This window comes from Melopsittacus undulatus, chromosome 7, assembly GCF_012275295.1.
Source record: "Melopsittacus undulatus isolate bMelUnd1 chromosome 7, bMelUnd1.mat.Z, whole genome shotgun sequence".
Classification (NCBI taxonomy): Eukaryota; Metazoa; Chordata; class Aves; order Psittaciformes; family Psittaculidae; genus Melopsittacus; species Melopsittacus undulatus.
The window spans coordinates 71,431,576-71,456,510 of NC_047533.1; the positions used below are offsets into that span (position 1 = coordinate 71,431,576).

The 24,935-nt window shown below is 47.7% G+C and overlaps 2 protein-coding genes across 4 annotated transcripts in view; one reads left to right on the plus strand and one right to left on the minus strand.

The window, feature by feature from the left end:
• Positions 1-12,002: 12,002 nt before the first annotated feature.
• On the plus strand, positions 12,003-14,529 carry LOC101875081 (16 kDa beta-galactoside-binding lectin). The gene is made up of 4 exons (XM_034065057.1): positions 12,003-12,100; positions 13,475-13,554; positions 13,660-13,831; positions 14,313-14,529. The coding sequence occupies exons 1-4, from the start codon at positions 12,092-12,094 to the stop codon at positions 14,463-14,465; spliced, it is 414 nt and encodes a 137-aa protein (XP_033920948.1). The 5' UTR covers positions 12,003-12,091; the 3' UTR covers positions 14,466-14,529.
• Positions 14,530-21,472: 6,943 nt separating this feature from the next.
• Positions 21,473-24,935, minus strand: part of SHROOM3 (shroom family member 3) — an 84,568-nt gene continuing 81,105 nt past the window's right edge. For all 3 annotated transcript variants that reach the window (XM_031043381.2, XM_031043380.2, XM_031043379.2), the window contains exons 9-10: positions 23,082-23,354; positions 21,473-22,440 (exon numbers count right to left, since the gene is read on the minus strand). In XM_031043381.2, the coding sequence (XP_030899241.2) occupies positions 22,084-22,440; positions 23,082-23,354 (630 nt within the window). In that variant the 3' untranslated portion in view covers positions 21,473-22,083. The remainder of the gene's footprint in view (positions 22,441-23,081; positions 23,355-24,935) is intronic.

Sequence of the window (24,935 nt, forward strand, 5' to 3'; positions counted from 1 at the left end):
TGGATGTTGATTCGGATTCATGCAGCTTCGTTAAGGTCTTGATTACATTCCCAAATTGTGTCTCTCATTAGACACATGTGACAGCTTTTACTAACAGAAGTTGGTCTGGCAGCCTATTGTGATTACTTAGCTGTTAACCAAGTCTCTTATTAGCCACCAACTGTCCTTTGACTATAGGGTCCTTTTCACTTTAGCCCAATCAAATGGCTTCTTAACCAAAAGAGTTTGCAAGACCTAGTGCTTAAACCAGCAATCATTTGTGCTGAATAAGGTAAACCCAGCACAGAAGGGGTAGTCCTATTTTCTGACAGAGCTATAATTTGAGGACATGAAGCTCCTCCCACTCAGCAAATCAAAGCTTTCCATCTAGGAGGAGCTTCCCATATACAAACACACCAGATGTACACGGCATGTCCCAGTCTGACAGCAGCAAGGTGGTAACAAATGGCCATGCCTCAGATTGGGGTTTTACAAGCCTCTGGGCAAGGACCAGGTGCTAGAGCAACAGTGAGATTCCAGCTCCAACAACCCAAGGGGCTTTCATGCAATTAAAACAGTGCTCTTGGCAAAGCAGTTGAGCAATACAGCAGAGCATTACTAACATAAGCTAATGGCCAGGACACCCAGATCACGGCACTTCCTGAAGCAGCAAGAACGAGAACTTGCAGAATTAAAAGAACACATCAAAGTCCATCACACAAAATTAACTTCTTCTACAGTGACAGATGCCATTTGATTTAAATAGCTTATATACAACTCCATAGTGAGAAGGATGTCCTGCACATTTAACAAGTGATGAGACAATCTCAATTACTACTAATACCTGTTAAAGCTGGAATTCTCATGACTACATCTACACCCAGTAGTACTATGTGGCAGGTTAGCAGGGTGCGTTTTACAAGAACAAGCTCCTATTTACTGTACAGTTTTCTCCATTAAAGGTTTCCCCATTACAATGAGAATTGCTGGTCCTTCAGGGGAAAAATACAGTCTTTGGAACTGTGTCCCACTGGAAAGCACTAGAAGTTGAATTCTCAGTTTACATAAATGAATATCCGTAATCCCCAACATGAGGCTATTTAAACAGGTGAAACTTGGTTTACTATTAACAAAAAAGTGAAAAAGAGACATGAACTCAAAGCTCTTCTAGCAAATTCATTTAATGATAATATACCTAAGCAAGCCACTAAACCATCTTTCCCTAACATGTAAAAAAAACTAAGTATTAAATTATCTGCTTTGAAAAAGAAACCAATCAAAATAATTTATTAAAATAAAATGTAATAGTTTCATCTCAAAGACTTCTAAGAGTATCTAAGAACAGTTTTCTTTATCTACACATCTCCAGTCAGATAGAACCCCCAAACCTGAAAAAGTAACAGTCCCCATCCACTTATACAGTCTCAGCACTGGGAAAACCTGCTTAAAAAGAGCCTGGCAGAGGCTTGATTGTTACCACATGTAGTGGGTCTCTTCTGATGGTGGAGTCTTGTTGGTGTTTCCTTTGAAAGCAGCAGGATGGCAAAATAAAAGGTACAAAACCAGAGGTGATTTTGGAGTTTTGCTTTGTGGCTGAGCAGATGCACTGTGTTCAGCTGTGCTTATCTTAAGGAAAGGAAAGGAAAGGAAAGGAAAGGAAAGGAAAGGAAAGGAAAGGAAAGGAAAGGAAAGGAAAGGAAAGGAAAGGAAAGGAAAGGAAAGGAAAGGAAAGGAAAGGAAAGGAAAAAGAAAAGAAAGGAAAAGAAAAGAAAAGAAAGAAAAGAAAAGAAAAGAAAAGAAAAGAAAAGAAAAGAAAAGAAAAGAAAAGAAAAGAAAAGAAAAGAAAAGAAAAGAAAAGAAAAGAAAAGAAAAGAAAAGAAAAGAAAAGAAAAGAAAAGAAAAGAAAAGAAAAGAAAAGAAAAGAAAAGAAAAGAAAAAGCTGACAGATTTTTATCTTACTCATAAGGAAACCTTAAAGCTTAAATGTGGGGGTAGAGAACTTTAAGGACAAAGCATTTAATTATTGACTTTATGCAACAGAACAGTGGAAAGAAGAGGAAGAATTCAAAGGCCAGAAGGAGAACAAGCCAAGGAAGGTATTATAAAGGATTAAAAAAACCCCCAGAGGGATAAACCTTAAGTTTTTCTTATGACGTGGAGAGAAAGTGGTATAGTTCCATATGTAACCTATGGGGTGGTTTTGGCTGGCGCTGGAAGAAGTGTCACAGCCTTATGCAGGTTAGTCACTGGGTGCACTAAGTACCACGGGTAAGAAGCCTGGTGCTGAGGCACGGCTGTGTGGAATACCTAACCACCTTCCAGTGCAAGAGCTTGTCTGTAAAGGCACAGAGATGTGACCTTGCACGTGTTATGCTTCTCTCACTGGAGCAGTTAGTTTGACCTAGTAGAGCAAACTTCTCTCTGCATGGTTTAAGTGAGTCTAGGGCTCACAGTGCTTCAAATCTGCATTGTACGTTGGCAAAGTCAGAACCCTTATGCTCCTAAGGTCTATCAGGACTTCCCTACTGTACAGCCTGTTATATCTGTTATATCTGCAATATACTTTCACCCTGCTATTAGTTTTCTTAGCTCTGATGGCACGGAAGGGAAGCACCAAACTGCTCATGGCAGGCTGGTCTGACTGTGACTTGTGGTGTCTGCCCCTATGTGATAGTGTTTCCCAGGCAGAGCTGCTCTATCTGTTTAAAAGCCACAAGCTATTTAAAATGAATTTTTAAGAAGCCAGTTTCTGTGGGGAAGGAAACACCCATCAAAACTATTCACAAGCTTCTCCATGAGAGCACGTCAGGCTATGGGGCCTGGTCTCACTATGCATTTCTAATGCTGCCATGGGAAGCAATGACCCAAATCCTTCCAGATGTGTCACAGCAGCTGCTGGCCTCTGTCGGAATAGTTCCTGGTTTAAACGTTTTCCTGCAGTTTTCCTGTGACACAGCTGTGGACGTGAGGAATGTTCTATTGGATCTGATACCCAAAGAGGTCTCCAATGTAGCAGAGAATACTTCAGTCAAAATGGGAATCAGAACTCACATGAGAGCGTGTCTCGGGCTTGTTGTCCTTTAGTAACTCAGGAGGGAACAAACAACTATGCACAGCCAAGCACAGAGCTGGTGTTATCACAGCTTGTTCAAAGTCCAAGCGGGAATTGCATGCCAGTGGTAAACAGAAGAGATTGCTTAGGGAAATGGGAAGGGTTTGAGCCTCACTAACATGACAAGAAATACTGCAAAGGCCTCGATGGGTAGTGTTATTGCTACAGGGATACAGAACTGTGGTCTCTCCAATAACAAGCACTTCCCTCTCCTCATCTCTAGTGTTACTTGAACTGCATGGTGGTGGTATCCTAAGTATGAGGATTTGGCCTGCTCTATTGTCAAAGGTAGAGGAGTGCATGGGGCTTCAGCCATTGTCTAAAGGGCTGACAGCACCCTTGCTGTTTGGCACCCTGGCCAGCATTTAGCACTGTGCTTTGTTCCTTTTGGGCCCTAGAACAGAACAGGGAGTTGCTAAGGATGAGGGCAGGGATGGTCCAAGTGTCTGGGGAAGGCAGCAGGGCTCCAGAGCAAGACCCAAGTGAAAAGCAGGTGCTCCTGCTCACTTGCAGCCCACAGGACTTTGGTATAGGCTCTGCAGAGCTTGGGGGGAGCAACAGTCCCTCTCCAAACCATCACTGGTTCCTGACTTGTGCAGCTTCAGTCTCCCTGTGACTACACCCAAGGGGAAGCCTGCCTGTTGCTGTGGATTGCTTCATGTCCCTGTCTGCCTATCTTGGCACCTCTGGTTCAGCCCATACATCCATGGACATAGGCTAGGCAACCAAGGCGGGACCCTGTGCTGTGACCCTGACTTGACACCCCAAATTGTGCTACATCTCTGTCTGACTGAGGCTGTGTCCCTTACCCAGTGCCTGCATTTGTGCCAAGTGGCATCAAGTTACCCCAAAGGCTGGAAGACCTTTGCTGTGAACATGCTGAATATTACTGAAGAGTCTGAAATACAAATACTGGGAGAGGATTAACTCATATATGAGAAAACATGTATAAAACCATCCAAATCCATTAACAAATAATCTTGCTCTTTTCTTCTTAGATAGCTGCCTGTATGAACACTTCATCAGCTGAGTTTCCAGCTCTGCTTGTGAGTCATGGCATCAGTGACAAAGAAAGTAAAGCCTGGATCTTGCTTTAGTGTATTTTGTGCTGGAGGTTTATAAGCCACAAACCTGTTAACTGGAATTTGTTCTCCCCGCATGAGTACTGGTCACCGCAGCCCAAGGCAAAGGCAAGGGAAGTACCACAGCATTAGGAGACCATAGCTCACTGCAAGCACAAGAAGCTGACAAACCCCATCAGAAATCCCTATATGTAAAGCCTCTTTTTCTGGAGATGGGGGACATGCGATGTTGCTTCATTGCACATAGGATGTATATATCAAACCACATCTGTTCCCATCAAAAGATGGGCACTGTACAAAGCTGAACATCTCACTGACTACATGTGGTTTAAGTGCTTTAGAACTGGGAACGAAAGCAATGGAAATCTCTTGCCACGGCAGGGCAATGACCAGGGGAGTGTCTTTAGTAAATACCACCTCCAGCAGGTCAGTAAGCCTGGCAGTCTTGCCTCTGGGTTAAGACACACAGATGGGCATACTCAAGGGAAGCTGCACATATTCCTTTGCATAAACTGGTTTAGTCATCCACTGGCTGGTGCGCTCAAGGGAGATGCAGATCTTGGAGCTCAGGAGTTATTTGCATCTGATTTGGATTTTTTTGTCTCTTTGCTTGATAAGTACTGAATAAATGATGTAAACAGACATCTATGGTTTCCCATTGCTGCCTCACAAGAAGCCCAAGGCTGCTATTCCTCATAGTGCTTGCCTACTGATTTTGGGTTGGATGGCTTTTCAGCTGCTGGATGGTGTGTGCTAGAGATGACAGCAGTCATGGATCTGCATGTCCATGCATACAGATGGAGCATCTGCAAAATCTTGTTCTTCCTGCCTGTGGTTGAAGGGGAGGACATTTAGTGGTGCTTCCCTTGGATATTGATCCATGCGGACTCTGGCAGGCGTGCTGCTTGACAGTCCTTGGGCTGAGATGCCCCAAGGTGCTGGGGGATTTAGGAGCAGGGTTTCTGCTCTGCTCACAGTACTCCACAATGATGCTCTTGCTTCCAAGCAGGATTTAGTACCTGCCACTTGTAAGTGTATTTCCTGTATCTATGTGTGTACTTCTAACTGGCTCTTCTTATTTTAGCTATCAGCTGAGATGACACCTTCCAGCCATGTGAGAAACTGCCTGTGGATTGAATGGGAGACAACCAAAGGATGAGCCTGGATTTGATACTATTTTAGAGCTGCTGTACTGAAGGGATCCAGTAATGTTAGTGTTAAACCTGAGTGCATTTTATTCTGTTGCACTTTAGCAGCCAGATGGGATCAGAGCTTGTTCCTGAAGCAAGGGAACCCTCCTAAACTATTTCAGGTAAAGCTCACATCTGGCTGGCAAGACACAGAGAGAAGGTGGCAGGAAGGGGAAGGAACTTCACCCCTAGAACTATCATTCTGAAGGCCCTTCAGTATCTTGGGCCTCAGAATATACAGTGTCAGTGGTTATTCAGAGCTGGTTGTTACACATTTCAATTGGCTGGTTCTTTCCAAGGCATTTCTCAAATACTTGCTGACAATTTTCTTTTGCCTAAAACTGAATTTGGGAAATCTGGGCCAGCTTTAATACGATCCCTTCTTGCTGTGGGTGGCCTAAAGGAGACAAGTTCTGGCACACACATGTTCCTGTGGGAAAGCTCTCCAGACGGCTTGAGTTTCTAAACCATCATGGCATGTTCTATGTGCTATATGGCAGGCTAGAGGTGAGCTCTGCTAAATCAGCCCAGTTTAAGGTTGCTAGGATGTTTTTGTGGACTCTGGGCTGATGCAGAAGGTTTGGTCCCCCCCTATTCAAAGTGACTGTGGGGTGTTTTCTCCCACTGATTTGAGTGAAGATCCAAAGCAGGAAACCACAGTCCTTCAGTCTAAGGGAGACCAGTCCCTTGCAGGTTTTGTGCAGTGATGTAAGAAAAACCAGGCCTTAAAAAGGCATAAGGAGAAAGCATAAAAGGACCAACAGATGTTATTTCTGTCACCTGCTGGGGGTAGGAACCCACAGCCAGTGCCTTCTCCTGCCCTTGGCAGGACTAAGTAAGGCATGTCACCCTGAGCAGGGCAGCACTGCCTCTGCCTTCCAGCCCTGCTTAAAGCCTGTGTCAGACAACAGAGCAGGAAGTCATGCTTCCTGATGGGTCTACTGTGACTGTACGGATCCAGGCCAAAGGGAAAGGGGCACATGTTTCAGAACAGCATTCTGGCTTTCTTGGCAAAACCTAGGAGCTTTACCTGTATGGATGGCACTAAATGATGAAAGCTGGTTTGTGACTATGACGTGAAACAAAGGCTGGACCCCTCACTTGTGTGCTGGCACCATAGTTCAAGACAAAAGCTACCTAAAAGCATGCTCCAGTAATGCTCTTCTCTGTACACCCCTCCTTTATCTTGAACCAGAACAGGCTCCGTTACTTGCCATCTCTTCTTGCTCCACTCACTGTAGGGTCCAGACCCAGCTAACCAGCTCCGAGTACCTTGGGAAGGGTAATGCAGATGCACTCCCTTTGAGCTTTCCTCATGTCTTACCATGCAAAGAACTTCAACCCCCACAAGTCCCATCCAGCTGATCGTAAGTTACAAATCAAACCCAGCTTGTCTGGAGGTAGATCACAGGAATACAAAAGGCTTGGGAAGTGCTGCTATCCTACAAGTTTGCAATGTGGTCATAGATGTGAAGTAAACAATGTTGATAAGAGAAATGCATACTTAGAACTGCCAAAGCTGAGAGACCTCTGGAAAACATGTGCTTGAAGTGTCAGTAACCTGTGCTCTCTGGCTATGGACTCTTATTGTAGTAGATGCTATAGTTTCCAGATCTCGATGTTTGGGGCATGGTCTCACAGGGGAACAGGGGTAGGCCTATTCCAGGTGACATGGGTCTCATACTATGGTGAGAAATGGGGAAAGGAGTGGCCTGGCAGTCTACAGCAGCAGGGCCTCACACTGCTCTTCACTGCAGTCTTGCAAGCACAGTGACTTTGGATGAGAGATAACTCTTCCTGCTGTCTGAGGAGCTGCACAGAGGAGGAAAGGAGGAAAACATGCACCTAAGTTTAGAGAAGTGAGGACCTCCAGTGAGGAACAAACGTGAACAACTCCTTTGAGATGCAGAAGGAGAAGTGTTTGCCACCTGTAAAATTAAAAGCTATGGGGCTGTGTGTGCCAAAGTGAAATGAGTCCAAAATGACAAAGCCCCAGTTCTCCTGGGTAGCTAATAATTTGCTCTAGTTAAATGTAATCCACTGAGAGATGAGAGAAACACAGGGATTGGCAGCTTGGGTCAGTGGTAACGAGGGAAATAAAATGATGAGACATACTTTAAATTCCACTGAGGGCATCAGCAAACTCCTTTCATCACTCTGAGATAGTGCAAGAAGTTCTTTATAATTAACTTAATTGATAATTAACCTGGGATAAAGGAGCTTCCCTTTTAATGTAAGGGAGAGTTGAGACTGGGAAACCCTCTGGGATGAAAATGCCATGGTGACATGTGGCCATGCAAGCCCAGCTGGCATCCAGGGTGGACTGGACCATCAGCCCTTCTTCCTGGCACAAACCTCCCTCCAAAGCACTGCTCTGGGAGCCACGGTGCCTGCAGGCTATGGAGGACTGTGGCTCCCCAGCCAGCCTTTGGCTTTCAAGTGCAGGGAGTCTGGCTCTATTCCCATATAGACCAGACCAGTCCTGAAGTTTGCCCTGTAGGTAGGGCTGGAAGATGCCATGGTGGTAAGAGCATTTAGAAGGACCTTTGCTGAAAGGTCCAGGGAAACTGCAAGAGAAACCTTCAAGGGGCTATGACTGCTCAAGCAAAAAGGCAGAAGCTCCTCAGATGAGACAAACATGCTGCAGAGGAAACAGGAAGAACAAGACACTTCAACAGTGGCACCAGAAGGTTGCTTAAGTTAAAGTCCACAGATAGTCCAAGAGGTAGAAAACAGCCTTATGTATGTATATATAATGTGTGTATCCCTTATGCTATAACAGCATAATCCCTAGGTTGCAAGAGTAACCTGGTGCTGAGACCAGGATCCCATCCAGACAGTGCTGACACAAGTATTCCCTAAAGATGCTGTCTTGGCTTGATGAACCGAGAACGGACTTAGAGAGACAAGCTCAAATCTTTCCTAAAGAAAGTACAAAACCCCCTGAACTTACACCAAAGTTCAAGCTTTAGCTCTCACAAGAAAAGGGTGAGGAGTTTTCCTTGTCATTATTTTACCAGTGTAAATGGAGTCAAAGAGACTGAGGTGCAGTGGTGCCCTCCCAGAGAGGCACATGTGAGCACTGCTGTGCTGGAGCTGGGGCCAGATGCCACCTCCGAAGGAGGAGAAAGCTGCTATCCACTCCTTCAGGCCTCTCAGCTACAGCAATGACAAGTGTAGGGTGTGCAGCACCAACAGCTAGCAGTCTGTGTGGGTTCAGTGCAAGGCAAACCAGGCACAGACACTGACAAGCCAGCAGCGGTGGCCTCTGCAGCCTGTGTCACACAGGCTAGAGAATACACCATAGTCCTTGAGTTAGCACAGGTGTGTTCTTAGACCTTCCAAAACCAGGGCTAAGGCATTTCTAATGACAGGAGTGACTAGTCAGGGCTATGACTTGCCAAGGGCTAGGGTGTATTTTTACTCACAGACTAACCATCAGCATGCTGCATCCTTTTGGCATTCACAGGTTTCTAAAGCAAATCTGGGGTATTTTGGGAGAGTTACAAGAAAATCAGCCTGGCTGGTTCTCTGTGCAAACCAAGACATGAAATAAGAGCTTGGGCTGCTGGGGCTGCCCCACACCAGGTCCCCATGTCCTCAAGCAAGCCTGCAAGGTGCTCCAGGGCACTCTTATCTTCCCCACAGGAGTGAACTCCTCTGGCATCACCCTCAGGATGAGCAGATCTCTTCTGGTTCTGCCAGAGCTGCCTGGTGGGTGCAGTGCTCCTGCCCATAAGTGTGTGTGAGCCTGGCAATGAGAACACATACATGCACCCATCTCGTCTCTCTCAGGGCCTGTGTGTACTGCAGCAATCGCTATAGTCCAGGTAAGACTTGGGCTCTTCTCTGCATTCTGTTTTCTGCCCCAGGTTTCTTCTCAGGACATCACCTGCTGGTCCCAGGGTGCAAGAACAGCTTGCATAGAGCAGCACCTCTCTCTTCCTCACCTTTGAAGCACACCCTAATCCTCTGCCTGCCTGCTGTGAGCTTTACATTATTCCTTAGGCACAAAACTCCCATCTCAGGAATAGAGAGGGGCAGGGCCGAGACCCTTCCCTATGTGCTGTGCAGGATGTCCTCTCCCTTGTGTCATACACAGGAGCTGGGGCCACCCTTGATGGGGTGGGGATGGGGATGGGGATCATTGCCTCACTTTGTGGCCCATCTCCCTTTACACACCCTCTGAGACGGAAGGAGACCCTCTGGGGGATTTTAGGATCATAGAATCCCAGACTGGTTTGGGCTGGAAGGGACCTTAAAGCTCATCCAGTTCCAACCCCTGCCACGGGCAGGGACCCCTTCCACTGGAGCAGCTGCTCCAAGCCCCTGTGTCCAACCTGGCCTTGAGCACTGCCAGGGATGGGGCAGCCACAGCTTCTCTGGGCACCCTGTGCCAGCGCCTCAGCACCCTCACAGGGAAGAGCTTCTTCCTCAGATCCCATCTCAATCTCCCCTCTGTCAGGTTAAAGCCATTCCCCCTTGTCCTGTCCCTACAGGCTCTTGTGAAAAGCCCCTCTCCAGATTTCTTGTCAGCCCCTTTAGGTATTGGAAGACTGTTATAAGGTTTCCCCTGGAGGGAGAGACCTTATTTTATCCCACTGGAGTCTGAAAAAGGGAAGATCTTTATTCTGCTTTTCCAAAATTGGTATAATCCCTAAGGAAAACGGAGGGAATTGGGCATCTCAGCATTGCAGTTTGAGAACAAACACTTATTTCACAGGGCTTAACACCAGGAGTGCTTTAAATCAGAGGCAAGGCCAAAGGCTTTGCTGCTAAACCAACCAGGCTGCCAGTGCAGAGCACGCAATGAAAACAAAGTGTAGCCTCCACATATTGCTAGAAAGGCATTTCCCTGTCTGAAGGAAAGGGTCAGAGGAGCAGACTTCAGGCCAGCAAAGCAGCTCACAAGAAACGTGTGTTTCAGAAGGGGAGTGAGAGTGGCCAACACTGTGACACCCCAGCACCACAGCTGCCCTCACCAGCAGCTCTCCCACCAGAACCACTGCAGCACGGAAAGGCCCAGAGGAGTCTGCAGGGATTCCACAGAGCTCAATGGAAAACAAGCACAAAGCCCAACCGACCAAACAGAATTTGCTCAACCCCTTACACGTGGCAGTGAACAGGGAACAACTGCAGGGGAAGCAAGCGCCCAAAGCCTGCCTAACGCGTGATCCCAGCTGACATCGTGCTAGAGGCTGGGGCAAGCTTAAGGTGGAATGATGGGGGCTTTATACAAACTGTCCGCAGAGGGGACCTGCTCTCAGTGGTGTTTGCTACCTGCATCACCTCTGCAGTTAACTCCCAGCTTCAGCGTGGACCTTGTGTTGGATGGCCAAGGGGTCAGCTGGTGGCAAGAGATATGTGGGATTTTCCCTACTGTACTTTCAGTCAGCATTTTGCCCTCTTTTATACAGCCTGGTCACAGGGATCCAGTTCAGGCTTGTGACTTTCTAGTTCAAATGCAGAAGGGTTTTGGCTCACCCAGAGTCATATGGGATGCTGAAATGCCCCATCAATGTTCAGCAATGGGTGTGGGGGATATCTGGAGCAAGGGGTGGTGTCAGAGGTCAGGATGCTCTAAGGAAGTTCCAGCAGCCTCCTGTGGGGCAGCATGTCTCCTCCTGCTACCCAGCCATACATTCCTGCACTGTTCTGTAAGCTGCCCTGTGCAGCCCTTCCAGAAGCTGTCTGCAGATAGGTACCTTCCAGCTAGGACTGGCTTAACCACAGGTAGCATCTAGATAGCAGCTCTGGCTGAAGTTTTACAAATGGCATTTTGAAGTTGCACGTTATTAATGTCACTTCAAGTATGAGGGAAACTGAGACACGGAGGCCTGAAGACACTGCTAAAGCCTGAGGACACTGCTAAAGCCGACCCAAAGCTACAAGTGGCATGCAGCTGGTCCAGCCACTCACATCCACAAAGCAGCTGCTCCCACCCTCTCTCCCCTGCAAAGACCCTCAGGGCAGTCAATGCTGTGTGCTTTAAGGAGCACAGTGGAAGGGGAAGGCAGCCTCCTCTGTGGCCGCCTGCGCTCAGCCCTGCCCGGCGCTTCCCCCGCTAACAAAGCATTCCTCTATTCCCTCCGGAGTGTTTGCAACTGGAATGGAACGAGCGCTCACGCTGCTCTTCAGGAGCTGCCGCCTGAGCTCTCACGCCTGGCACTGCCCCTTAACGCTGCCATAGGGGATAACGAACCCTTGGGTTGCAGTTAACTGCGATGGCCGGTACCCAGCGGCTCCAGCGGACCCAAGCTGCTCACAGGCACCAGGCTGGGTGGGAAGGATGTGTACACATGGATTCACACAGGCAGGCACTTGGCAGCAGTAACACGAGGACTCCAACCCTGATTTGAGGCAGGGATCGCTTAACAAAGAGCAGGCACTCGCTGCAGGCACGGAGCCATGCTCCCGGGATAACAGCCAGCATCGGCTGCGCAGCAGCGAGAAGAGCCTACACTGAAGATTGCCAGGATCACGCAGGAGCAAACAGTCCCTAACCCTTACAATGACACACATACTGTCTGCAGAGTACAATACCAAGAGGTGTCCCTGCGCTGGGAGCCGGCTGGGAAAGCTCCAGCCCCCCACAGCTGCGATTGATCTCCTTCGTCCCCCCCCCTCCATCATGTGATGGTCCTGCCCCACTGATTTAAGCTGCGGGAGCTCAGCGCTGAGTCACTCCGTTTGTGGAGCGGGGGCTCTGTGGGGCTGGTGTCTGCAGCATGGAGCAAGTGAGTGCGGTCTTCGAGCCGGACCCGTGCGCTGAGCAGGGCTAGGGGTTGGCTGCCTGGGGGTTCGGGCTCGGTGCCAGAGGTAGGAGGAGAGAACGGTTAGCTGAGAGGAAACGCTAAGCTGATGCATGGCTGTGGGAGGTGTAGGTAGGGCTGACCAGCTGCGTTTTATTCTCCTCTCCTGCTCTCCAGTGTGTTATCTAAGTGGGGAAGCTGTTCTAATGCATGTTTGTATCCTTGAGTACTCTAAATGTTTGGGGACACTTGAAACTACAGTTTGAATACCCTTTTTTCCCTTAAACTTTCTTTTTGCTTCTGAAAAAAATGAGTTTTGGGTAAAGGATGAAGCTACCTCAGTGCAACAGCAGAGGAAAACAGTGTGTTCTAACCTAGCCCTGCCTCCCTAACCTGCCTTTTGCTGTACCCCTGGGTGCTGAGGCTGTTTCAGGCTGTGCTTCAGTGCTGCACTAGAAATAGAGCCAGAAGGCAGTGCTGGTGCTGCAATGGTAAGAGGGTTAGTGAATGGAGGGGTTCTGACCCTAGCAGTGTGTGTTCAGAGCAGGGAGGAGGCAGCAGGACACAGGGCATGGGCCTGTGCAAGCCAGGCAAGAACAGCAACATAATTCATTTGTAGTTCCCCTGCCTCATCTGGTGCACAGTCAAGTGGGGCTCAGCACTGTGGCACTTGGGCCAAGAGTGCAGGCAGCAAACCAGGATTTGGGTTGTGCCTCACCTCAGCAGACAGCATCCCCCTATTAGCTGTGGGAGGCTGGCAATGTAAGTAGCTCTTTGGGGGAGGAGAGGGGGTATGTGGCTGGGGAGTGAGTAACCTGGCTCTGAAGCAAGTTCCTCTATAGTTAGAGATTCCTGGAAGGCTGTTTGGATTTACTGGGCTGCAGCCAGAGGTGGGCTCCACTGACCTCCCTTTCTGTGTGCAGGCTGTGCTAGGGCAAGGCAAGAAACCTTTCTGGTGGCTCCTGTTCCTAGGGAAGGGAGAGATCTAGGGTTAGAAAAGCTTTGTAACTAACTTTAATTCTGTGCTAATGGCTCTGGCCCCTGTGTCTTGGAAGTGCAAACTTGCTTGCAAGGATATCTTCTGTAGCAGCTGGTAGATCAGTGCCTGTACCTTACTCCTGTTACACTGGCTTGAATCACCTCTTTGTCAGCTTGGGCTGGGAGATCCCAATGGGGGTGGCTGTGCACTGGGGTTCCTTGGCAGAGGGCTCAGACGGGCAGCTGACCTGAACCAGCCCCTCTGCTCACATGAAACCACAAGCATGTCTGGGTCTGCCAGGGCTGGTTGGTGCCATGGCCTGAGCAGGGCCAGTGGGACCTGCTTTGGAACACAGTAATGCCTGAGCTTTGGTCCTGCAGGGACTGGTGGTTACTCAGCTGGACATCCAGCCTGGAGAGTGCATCAAAGTGAAAGGGAAGATCCTGTCTGATGCCAGAGGGTGAGTGAGATGGTGAATGGGTTGGTATGGCGCTGGGGGAAGGCTGAGCTCCTGCAGTGTTCAGCTCATCAGCACTGTGTAGCTGTGTGCTACCTGTTTCCCCAGGTTTGCTGTGAACGTGGGGAAGGACAGCAGCACCCTCCTGCTGCATTTCAACCCTCGCTTTGACTGTCATGGGGATGTCAACACCATCGTGTGCAATTCAAAGCAGGATGGCACGTGGGGTGAGGAGGACAGGAAGGCTGACTTTCCCTTCCAGCATGGGGACAAGACTGAGGTGAGGCTCCAGGGGTGTGTGCCCTGGCCCCCAGCATTAAAGGGCTAAGGGCACAGTTTTCCAGTGCTGCTTTCTACCTCTGTGGTGGAGAAGGAGCAGACATGGAAAAGGGAATAAGCAACAGGGGAAGAGCCTCTCAGTAAAACCAACTGTCTCGACCTGCTCTTGTCAACTCAATACCCAACAGCTTGGGGGTATGAAGTGCTCCACTCCGGCCTTCCTTTGCAAGCCACACAACTAAGAGGTATTAAAACACAGACCTGAGGTTCAGAGTGGGTCTGCCTCATCCTTTGTTGCAGAAGCTTGGATCTGACCTTGGGGCAGAGCAAATAAGCCTATGATGGGCAGGGTGGAAGCTGAGCTAGCGAGCATGGCCTTGACACCAGCAGCCACATCTTGTCCTGCATGCGAACTGCAGGTAGTGGGGAATGAGGCTTGTGAGTGGTGTTGTATTAACCTTCATTCTTGTGGCTCTCTACAGATCTGCATCTCCTTCAATGAAACAGAGGCAACAGTGAAGCTGCCTGATGCTGAGTTCCAGTTCCCTAATCGGCTGGGCATAGAGAAAATCGAATACCTGGCTGTAGAGGGAGACTTCAAAGTCAAAGCCATTAAGTTCAGTGATCAGCTATAGCTTGGTTGGCTTGGCTTTTTTTTCTACCCCCTGCATTGTGAAATAAACCCAAACTTGCAATGGCTTCTTCCTCTGCTGTTTCTGCTCTAATCTGCTTGCTCCTGTGTGCGCTACAGGGGTGGGCAGTGGGAAGGGGTATGTATCCATCTATGTGCCTACTTATGCTGTGGCCTTGCAGCTGGTGCTGAGGTAGACCACATGCCAGGCAAAGCATGATATAGTGCGACTAAAGCTACTTTAGCAGCAGTTGCTCCCTTGACCCTGTTTGATGCAGTGAGGGTCACTGGCTGTTTGGTTTCTAACCTCTGACTACCCCCAGCCAGGGAAGCTTGAACAAGTGCATGTTGGACATGCATTGTGCCATGTGTGACCAAGGAGTGCTGCTCACATCCCCTTGCTGGGGTTGGGGGGTCACACAAAACAGGGCTGTGCTCTTGCTAATAGCTTTGCTTTCCAAGAGCATGCATAGCAGGATGGCACTGGTGTACTTAAGGAGAAGAGTGGGCAAGTCAGGCTAACTGTGCTTGCCAGTGGGAAGACATGGAATGGAAGGTGAGGCCTCACAGACAGCTTAGGATTGAGGTCTTCAGAGGATCCAGGCTGCCTGTGCTGCTTCACAAAGTGAGGTCTTGACACTGACCCAGTATTGTGTTTTCCCATTGGCTTAGACCATGTCAGGAGCCTGTGGGACAGTGTCTGTAGCACCTGGCTGCTAAGCTCTAGGTGCAGCTTACCAGAGACACTAAATCTTGAGCGCATCCAACACAACTAGCTGCAGTTAGGCATACACATTAAAACAACTTAGTAAACGGTGTTTTGTGCTCAAGACCTCTTTGAAGCATTCACGCAATGCCTTGGAGTGTGTCTGCTGCTGCTTTTGCCCAGTTGCTTGCTAGCCATGTCCCCAGGGCTGGAGCTGGGACTGTGTCAGTGTTTGAGGACCTGATGAGAGGTAAACTGGAGTGTGGGGAGCCTGGGCAGGCTCACTGACCACTGCAGCCCCAGTGCAGCCTGGCTGGTCACTGACTGCCGGTGGGATCTCCCATTGCTGAAGAGGTGGAATTTGACTCCTGATGGCTAATCTGGCTGCAGGGCTGCATTTGCTGCTCCTTCGAACAGCTGAGTGTCTGGGCTGGCTGCCTGGCTGGGGCACTAACAGTCTGTACAGCATTTCAGCCATATGAAGGCTTTTTATGGAGAGGCTGACAGGACTGGTTCCTGATTGTCAGCACAACTGCTGCCCCGATCTGTGCTACAGCAGCTGCCCCAGAGTATTGGGGTAGGGGGGAAATGGCTTTGGAGGGTGGATGGCCTGCTGATGTACTGCTGTCTTATCTCTTCTGCCTGATAACCCTTGTTATGGAGGCTTTCTTGCAGCTCTGCCAGAGGGGCCTGAGTTGGAGCTTTGTCTTGCCAGTCACCCTGTGGGTACAGACATGGTGACTGTGCATAGACAGGGCTTTTCCTCTTTGCCTGCCAGAGCTGGTGCAGCTACGGAGAGCAAGGGACTTTGTGCAGAGAGCAGGAGGCTCTCTGTGTAACTGAAGGTAAGCTCAATACTTGTACAGGCATTTAAAAGTGAAGGTGCTTACCTGGCAGAGGCACAGGAGAGCTTACAGCTGGGTCTCTGTTCCTAGCTGCCCTCATTAGATGACGTCTATGTGTCTTTTGGCACTGACAAGAGTAAAGCTGATCTCAGGTTTTTGCTTGTGAAGCTGGTGGCCCTGGTTGCTAGGTAGGTTAGCTACAAGTGTTCCTGACTGCTATGCTCAGGATACAAAACGTGCCTTCAGCTGGTGTTGCCCCATCTTGTACTTCACACAAGGGTTAGTTAGGCTTATTCTGCTTTCTATCACTGGCAGCGGCCACTGAGGAGATCACAAAAGAGCAGAATGGGTAGGAAGGAAGCATGCCTTTGCCAGCACTTCCTGCCTCTTGAGCTTTGTTCTCCCATGTCCCAGTGCTGTAAATAATCCTGTTCCTACAAGTGACACTGTTAAATAGGCAGAGTACGTGCAGAGTGCCCTGGCTGGCTCCTGGGGTAAGGACAGGACATCACTGCTACAGCCCCAGGAAAGCAAGAACGCTGTGCCCTTGGCTGCCTGAGCACTGAGACTGGGATGCGAGGGAGACAACAGTGATCCCTGTTAAGAGAGTTGCCTTTGAATCTTACAAGCTTGTACTTGGCCTCCATCCCTGCCTATGCACTGGGAATCAAAGCTGACATGCTTTATTTCCTTAGACCATGATGGCAAGGGAAAACCGGACCTTGGAAACCCTGCAAAATGGCTGTGAGGTTTGTAACATGAAGGTTCAAATTGGGTATTAGGGATTGGGTCTCCAGGGTTGTCAAAACACTGGAATAGGCTGCCTGGGACAATGGTGGAGTTACCATCCCTGAAAGTATTGGGAAGATGTGTAGGTGGGACCTAGTTTAGTGGTGGACTTGGCAGTGTTAGATTAATGGTTGGATTCTATCTTAAGGATCTTCTCCAACCTAAATAATTCTAGGAACCCAAGTGATGTATGATACCACCTCATGCCTAGGAAGAGGATAACAAATACATAGTGGCAGAAGAGGTTAGATTGGAAACAGATGTGACAGGAATATAATCTCATGCAGGCCTTAGAAGACCAGTGATGGCTAAGACAGACCAGTAGCTTTGTCTTCTTAAAACATAACCTCTCCCTAAGCACTTCACGTTAACTTCATTTGACAGAAATAGGCCATCCAAGTGACTCTGTCTACACAAGCATGAATGTGACACTTCACCGTGGCCTCAAAAAGCAATCGCAGGGCATCGTGCACTGAGAAACTGTGCATGGTATAAGCATGTGCTAGGGAAGCTTATGGGTACTCCAGGTTGTAGTGAGGTAGGGGAAGTCGGCTGGGTCACTTCCCACTAGGATTTACAAGCTAGACAATTTCTTCCAGGCAATCAGCATGAGGAATGAACTGACATCTCTTGTACAAAATGAAAGGGTGACCCCCAGCCAGCTTTGCAAGAGCATTCAGTGTGCTCACAGACATGTTCTTTGACTCTCTTGCTGCTCCCTTGGTCCTATTCAAACCATTACAAACCAAAGAGACTTCTGCCACTTAATTTCATTGAGACACCCTCAAACCTTAAGGTGCACTACCTCATACCTGGCCCCTGTTCTGGTGCAGAACACATGAAACATTAACCATGCAATTCTCATTTCCCATAGTGTGATGGAAGTCTGAGCACAAGGCTGGATGCTGCTGGTGAGGGATACCAGGCCCTTGGGGTGAGACAGGCACAGAAGGTGCTACGTGGACAGAAGCCAAGGGATCCCACAGGCCATGCTGAGATCTCCTGGATGTGTGCACCACCACCTCCCCACATGCTGAGGCCACACAAACTAGGATGTTTTCTCCCCTCAACCCCAGCCCCTGCTCTGCAGTGGGTGCAAGCAGGCACACACAGGCTGCAAAGCCTTCCACAGGAGGAATAACGTGTGTAAATGTATGTAAAAAGTAGAGGTACTCACCTTTTCTTAGCAGGCTTCAGACTGAGGCTTGCATCCTACTGCAGTGTCTTGTGTGTGGGCTTGTGGGCAGCTGCTCCCAACCCTGCTGTCCCTCATTAGCCCTGATTACCCTCATCTGCCAGCTATGGAAACTGGTCTATTTGTTAACTGCAGTTTTATTTCAGCTCAGTAAAACACCTGTGGCACAACAAACTGTGCAGAAGCAGGTCCCTAAGTCCTTTCCTCAGTATTTGGTCAGGCTTTCTCCAGCCCTTAGTCTCCCCATCTGAATTATGTGGCAATTGGTTGGTTGGGTTTTTGTTTTGCATTTCAGTCCTAAAACTTCATTTAGTGCTAAAATGAGAATTAATTAAAATGCTGCTGGCTTTTCTGGTTTCATTCAAAGGCTATCCCCTCACAGAGCAACCCTCGCAGAAAGGCATGGTCTCACACTGCAAATCACAGAGGAAAATCCTCCCTGCCTCACATGTACCATGTTTTCTTCAAGGTGTATCAGAAAACAAACCCTTTTTCCCAATCCCAAATCCCAAGCTGGGCACAGACATGCTGACAACCCCTCCAAGACCAGCTCCATTCCATCTTACAACAGGCAAGGAGAAAGCAAGTACTTTGGAAAGGTTTTTAGCACCAACATGCAGCAAGCTGCACAGAAGCCAGAGCTACAGCTGGAAGGGTTGTACTACTGTACACACACAAGCAACAGTATAAGCAAGGTGCATATAAGTGTCTGGCAAGCACTCTCTGGAGTAATTAACACCCTGAATTCAGCTTATTTCCACAAGTTATACTGAAGAGGGTCAGCAGAACCTGGCTAAACCAGGCAGGAGAGGACCATCTCCTAGCGTGAGACCACTCTGGCCACATAAATACATCCAGTTGCACAACAGAAACCATGTTTGTCCAGTAACACAAGAGGTGTACAAGAGTTTATGTGCAGAAGCATGAGCAGAAGTCCTGCAGGAACACAGCCAAACCACAATGCCATGCCACAGTCAGCATACATCCCCTGTGGAAGGAATATAAAGGAAGAAACAACTCTCAACGTGAATCAAACCCAGCTGTAAACACTGGCTTGGTGGATGTTTGAATAACGCATGGAGAAACCATAGAGGTTGGGTCTCTAGATATGCCTCTGGTTTGCTCACATGGATTTAAAGCATAGGCTCTCCTTAGGAGAGCTTGTTTTGTTTCCCATTCTGCAAATGACAAATCACTGCTAAGGTTAATATTCCGGATTTGTGTGCAGTGACTATGAAACACTATCTAGCTTGGTTTGCTTGCTTCTCTTAATTACCAGCCTAAACAATGATGACAGCAGCTGAGTTGTAGAGATGATGGATCAAGCCTGACGCATAAACTGTTTCAGTGCTCTGTGTTTAATTGGTTTTATAGTTAACCTTCACAATAGATGTTGTGTATAAGCCTACAAGCAGCAGGCCCTAGCACGTAAACACTCTTTACTGCATTTAGTCCTGAGGAAAGAATCTGACATGAATTCCTTGTAACCATCAACTGCCCAAGGGCTCCAATGTAAAACCCCAAATAGTAAGTTGGATCACGAGATTTTCACAGTGCTTGTATCACATGGCAAGGCAGAGCAGGTTGTTGGCGCAGCATGTTGCTAAAAGCCTGTGAGGACTTACTGAGAGCTAGATTTAAAAGCCCTGCTTCAGGATCTTGTGCAATACCATCATGGTGCAAGTGCATGCTTTCATCTTCTCCTGTTCCCCTGTGCTAGGTGTGGGTGCTCTCCCAGCAGTATAGTTTGATAACCTTCAAAGGCCACAAGAAGTGCACCCCAGCCCTCTGGTGCTTTAGCAGGAGGCTTTGGAGCGATGACTTATAGCTGCCTTTTTCCTGAGTTCCCTCAGACACTGTCTGGAAATAGAAGATCATTATCTAAAGACTGCTGAGTCAGGAAAAATGCTGTGCTCCTGCTATGCATGTGAACACAACGTATCCTAACAGGCAATGAGGAGCCCCATTGCTTTGGTACAACTAGCTTTTCCTTTGAACTGGCAATGCATGTCAAAAGTGGAACTACTTTGTTCCTCCTAGGAGTTTTCCTCAAGCCAGTGAAGTGAGACTGCACACTCACCCTGTGCTAGCACTGCACTGAACGGGCCAGGCTGCTATTGCAGGATCCTTCAACAGCCAATGGACTTCTCTGGAGACTGCTCAGGAGAAGGTATTTGATTCAGGTTCTTTGAACTGAGCTGGGGAAGAGTCTCATCCACGGTCACCTAGAGAAGGAAGTAGGTTGGCTACACAGGCTGGCCAGCAAACAGCCACTGCTGCTGGCTCTGTGGCAGGGTGGGAGGTTGGGTAATGCCATTCCAACATCCCAAACACGTTTCAGTTCTAAAAATGAGGCCTGTTGTTTTGGTAAGTGTAGGATGGAAAGGTGGCTGCAAAACAAGAATTTAGATTAAAGCAACCTTTAAATCTAATAAACTAAAGTACTATGTAGGATTTGGTTTTTAGGGCAAATTAAGTATTTTGATTGGCTTGAAACAGCTTCTCCCCCCCCCCATTTTCATGAATCTCCACTCAAACAAATAATTATTTTTGATTTTCCCTCCAATTTTGTTATTGGTTCAGCTGTTAAGGCCTAAGAATCACTTCCCCTGCTTAGGGGTCCCATTAAATGCTGTATGAGCCCGAACAGCATTCAGTCTCGGAAGTAATGAAAAGGATACATCATCACAGGTAATTGCTGCTTCTAAAAGCACTGCACACCCAGGTAAAATTCCTTTTGGGTACTGGAGAGCTGATGCTTGGTATGACAGAAGGGCACTTTAATTTGGCATTTTCTTCAGTTTGCCAAGCTGTCCATAGAAGAACTATGATATGAGCTATTAAAAAATATAAAGGGGCTTTAAAACCAGCCCTGAATGTTTACAACACTCATTGTTTAGAACAATGAATGTTGTAATTTTCAGTAACATCCTAAAGTTGACATTCACAATGAATAGACTTAAAAACTACGTGACTAAAATCTCTGCAGTGGTCTTGGTGACAAGATAGAATAGGATGAACAATGCAACACCCTGGAGAAAGGAGAAGCCTGAATCACTTCAAAGTCTCTGCAAGGTTTGGGGAGAGGCGATACATACCTGGCTCATGAGCCATGGTGATATTCTGTTCATGCAGCTTCTAGGCATTTTGTCTAAATGGTGATGGAGCTTGATAGAGAGGAAAGCACAAAAAGAGGGCCTGCCCCAGTCTACTGACTGCAAACAGGCAGCAGTCCTCTAGCTGTGGTGAAGTTTGGTCAAGCAAATTTGGTTACTCCAGACTGCCCTAACTAGGAAATAATCCAATTATCCTCACAGCAGGCTCTTGCCTATCTAACCAGTGGCACAACATTATCATTACACGTGCATGGCTTCTGTGGGTAGGAAGAGAACATCAGATTTCATGTTAATAAAAAGACTGTGTTCTGGTCAAAAGCTCCTTCACAAGGCCACTTAATTCAGCATGTGTGAAACAGGTTGAAGCTTCTTCTGGTAGCCCTTTATTACATTAAAAAACAACAACAGCAACAAAACCACAAAGAGATGTTCCAAGCTAACGCATGACTATCTTTGGGGTTCCCTCTTTTTGTTAAGGTTTTCACAAAATACAAAATTAAATGTCTTTTCTACATACAGAGCAAAGTAGAATCAAGAAACTGATTAGGGTATGTACAAAAACTTACACATTCTGTTTTGTTCTTTTAAAAATATAAATATCAATAATGTTCAGTAGAATGGGTTGGGTTTTATTTTTAAGGCTTCATTCTTTCAGATCCTTCATTATTTAATGAGGTGCCAGGCAGGCAGAAAAGGAAGAGAAGAGAGGAGGTCATATTTGTTATTCATGTGTGTCTTCAATCCTCCTGAGACTCTTCCCCATCTCTGGCAGGAGGAGATTTCCCTCCGCACTGTTTTACATTTCCAGGAAGCAGAGGTGGAAGAAAAGGAAAATAAAACCTTTATTTTTCTTTTTCCTTTGTTAAAATCTTATTCTAAACCTGTCTCTGTTCATTGTCTTTGTAGAGAACCATCTGCCAAGTACCTGGATTAAATAGACTTGAGCAGGAGGAGTGTATCCCAGGGAAAGGTTAGAATGAGGAGACCGCTGGAGGTGTTTTACCACCGACCCCTGCAGAGGTAGCAAGTGCTGCAGCTAGGGCAGCTGCTGCCTTTGCATCCCTGGGTGTGAAGTCTGCAGGGAGGCTCTCCATCAGGCACTTGAGCTGCTCCTGACCCAGTTTGATTTTATCGTCTAGCTCTCGCTGCTCTATGAGGAGTGCAGACTTCATCTTTACAAAGTGCTGGTAATCCTGGAGCTGCTCCTCAGAGAGGTAGTTGCCCAGGATCTCCAAGACCACCCGTTCTCGACGGTCAAGGTTTTCCTTCAGTTCCCGGGCATCTTCATGCTGGCCAGCCAGCAGCTTCCTCTTCTCATTCAGTGAGCTCTGCACACGCCAAAGAGAGCACTTCAGTATCAGCAGCACCAAAATCACTGATCTCCCGTCTCCTTCCTCCCAACACCATATTTGCCACCTCTGGGGGAGGTGAGATGGCTGCTAAGCTCCCAGACACTCAGTCAAAAGCCTGGGGGAGGAGGATGAATTCCTCATTATAGACTAAATCTGAATCCCACTGAATCAGGACAATGTTCTAGTCAAAGTAGGACAGAAAGTACTCCAAGAAAGTCAGTAAAACTTGCTTGAAAGCAACAACTACCAGGAAAACCTGGCTTTGTCTCTCAACCACCCAAAGAATGTTACAACATAGCTTAAACTGAGGCAAAAGGCAGTGGGTTGTTCCACAACGCACAACACCATACACCCTTTCCTCCAGCCATCACCACAGACATGCTGTCCCAGCTATGGCCACTCTGTTTTGAGACAAAAGCCACAGGATCTGAGACATTGATACAAACTGAGTCCAAGATTCCCAGGGGCAGACCTGCATTTGTTACTGTATATACATAAGCACTAAGACACCTGTGAGTCTTTGGAGGTCCTGGCTTATACAAGCATGTTCTTGTGACTGCTGCTGTCCTGCGCCTTGAAAAAGGCCAAGATGCATACAAGGCTGTGCAGATACATACCCGCTCTTCACTGCTGGTATCTTCCCCCAGACTGCTCAGAACGTTCTCTACACGGGCCAGGCGTCCAGAGAGGGAGAGCAAGAGGTTCACCACCTTATCCAAATCGCCAATGAACATCTTGTACTTGTCAAACTCGTTAGGTTTGCATAGCTTGCTGATCAACAGCTCCACCTCCTCTCCAAGAGCATTATTCATCTTGATGTCTGCAAGCAGGCCCTCCTTGGCTTCCTTCAGGATTTTCAGCTTGTGGGTTAAGCTCCCGATGAGCTCAGCCTGTCAGAAGAGAAATGCATTGCCACATTCGTAATTACCGTGATCTCCCTGGATCTATGGATGATGACAATGGAAGGACATGGCTACAGTTCCTGAGGAGCAGGGTCAAGTCAGCAGCAGCTGACAAAGAAGACATTAAGGAGGAAACAGAAAACTCTGAAATTCCGCATCTAGTTGATAACCTGAGTACCCGATCAGATCGCATGAAGATAAACTTGTTCTGCCATTGAAGGAGACATCTGCACCATATTCTGATACCCAATTTCCTACATCTGAAAGATGCTGGTTCTTTAAAGTCTCAGAGTGAAAAGAGCTACAGCCACATCCCCTGCATATTCCCCACTCCCTGCCCCAGCCTGAAATGTCTTATTTGGATGTTGTATTTTATGTGCAAAACAACTGGCAAAAAAATGAATTTAAGCTGTATTAATGGCATGAGAGGAGGCTGAGCTGACACATATGGCTTAGTAAGAACAAAGGAACTGCTACATATTTCTTCTTCCTGAAACTCCTGACTGTTCCTTACTCAGCTGCCTTAGTGTTGAGGTGTGCGCCTCAAATTCAACTATGACCAAAGCTTGCTGCCTGTGCAGGCACTGCCTAGCAGAAAGAGGAATCAAGCAAGCATTTACACCAAAGATGCTCTGAATGTACTTACTGACTGAGCAAAGACATGGAGGGCAGACACCCATTTTGTGAAAATGCTGGCAATTCTTTCACTGCCAAAGAAAAGGAGGCCCCCTGAGTTCGGTTACTTCAGAAACAGCCGTGCTGCACATATGCTGGAGATCCTAATTCCTGTCAGGATTTAGGGGAAAGACATATGCAGAAGTGTATGGCCTGGGGCTTGCAATTCTTGCTTCCATTTAACTCAGAACTGAGAGCACAGAGAGCAAGAAAAGCTCTTCATATGAGGCTTGGGTATTTTCAGTCTCTTCAGTTTATGCACTGCTGAGACACCATTACATCTATCTTAATTTGCTCTGCATACAAACACTGCAGGATGAAAAAGAAATAAATCACAGGGTTGCCTGACAGTACTCTCAAAGTCTTCTTTCCATCAAAACTGATGGTCATTCTGCGTAAGAAGGCAGTCTGCTCCAAAGGAGAAAGGATCTTCAAACCCAGGTCAGGCTGGGGTTAGTCTGGATTGGCCCTGATCCCCAGGATGGCCTGTCAGAGCAGGTTTTAACAGGCTGGTTTTGCAGCAGGGACATCAGCAGCAGTGCTTAGCCAGACACCACTAGATGGAACACGGTGTGCATCCTCTGAGTGCATGGTTTTGCTGCTGCCCTGCAGTTTACTGCCAGCTTCCACATAGATGAAAGGCTGAATAAACCATACTATTCTCTTAAAACAAACATCAGCGACCAGACTTATGCTGGAATGACTGCTAAGTCACACTATTAGTTCAAAGGTAGTTTGGGGAAGAACAAAGGTGATACTAAATCCCACCTGCTAGGATAAGGGAAAACAAAACCTTTCCTTGCATTATCCCCTCAGTGGGACAGGTTGCGACCAACACTTGTCCTTCCCTGTGCCTTTGATCCTAACACCACCTTCAAAAGAGAGATCCAAGAT

What these genes read in the sequence shown, in the direction of transcription:
- LOC101875081 (XM_034065057.1), top strand. An exon ending in ATCCTGTCTGATGCCAGAGG is followed by an intron (nt 13,555 to 13,659) that starts GTGAGTGAGATG and finishes CTGTTTCCCCAG; the next exon opens with GTTTGCTGTGAACGTGGGGA. An exon ending in AGCATGGGGACAAGACTGAG is followed by an intron (nt 13,832 to 14,312) that starts GTGAGGCTCCAG and finishes GGCTCTCTACAG; the next exon opens with ATCTGCATCTCCTTCAATGA.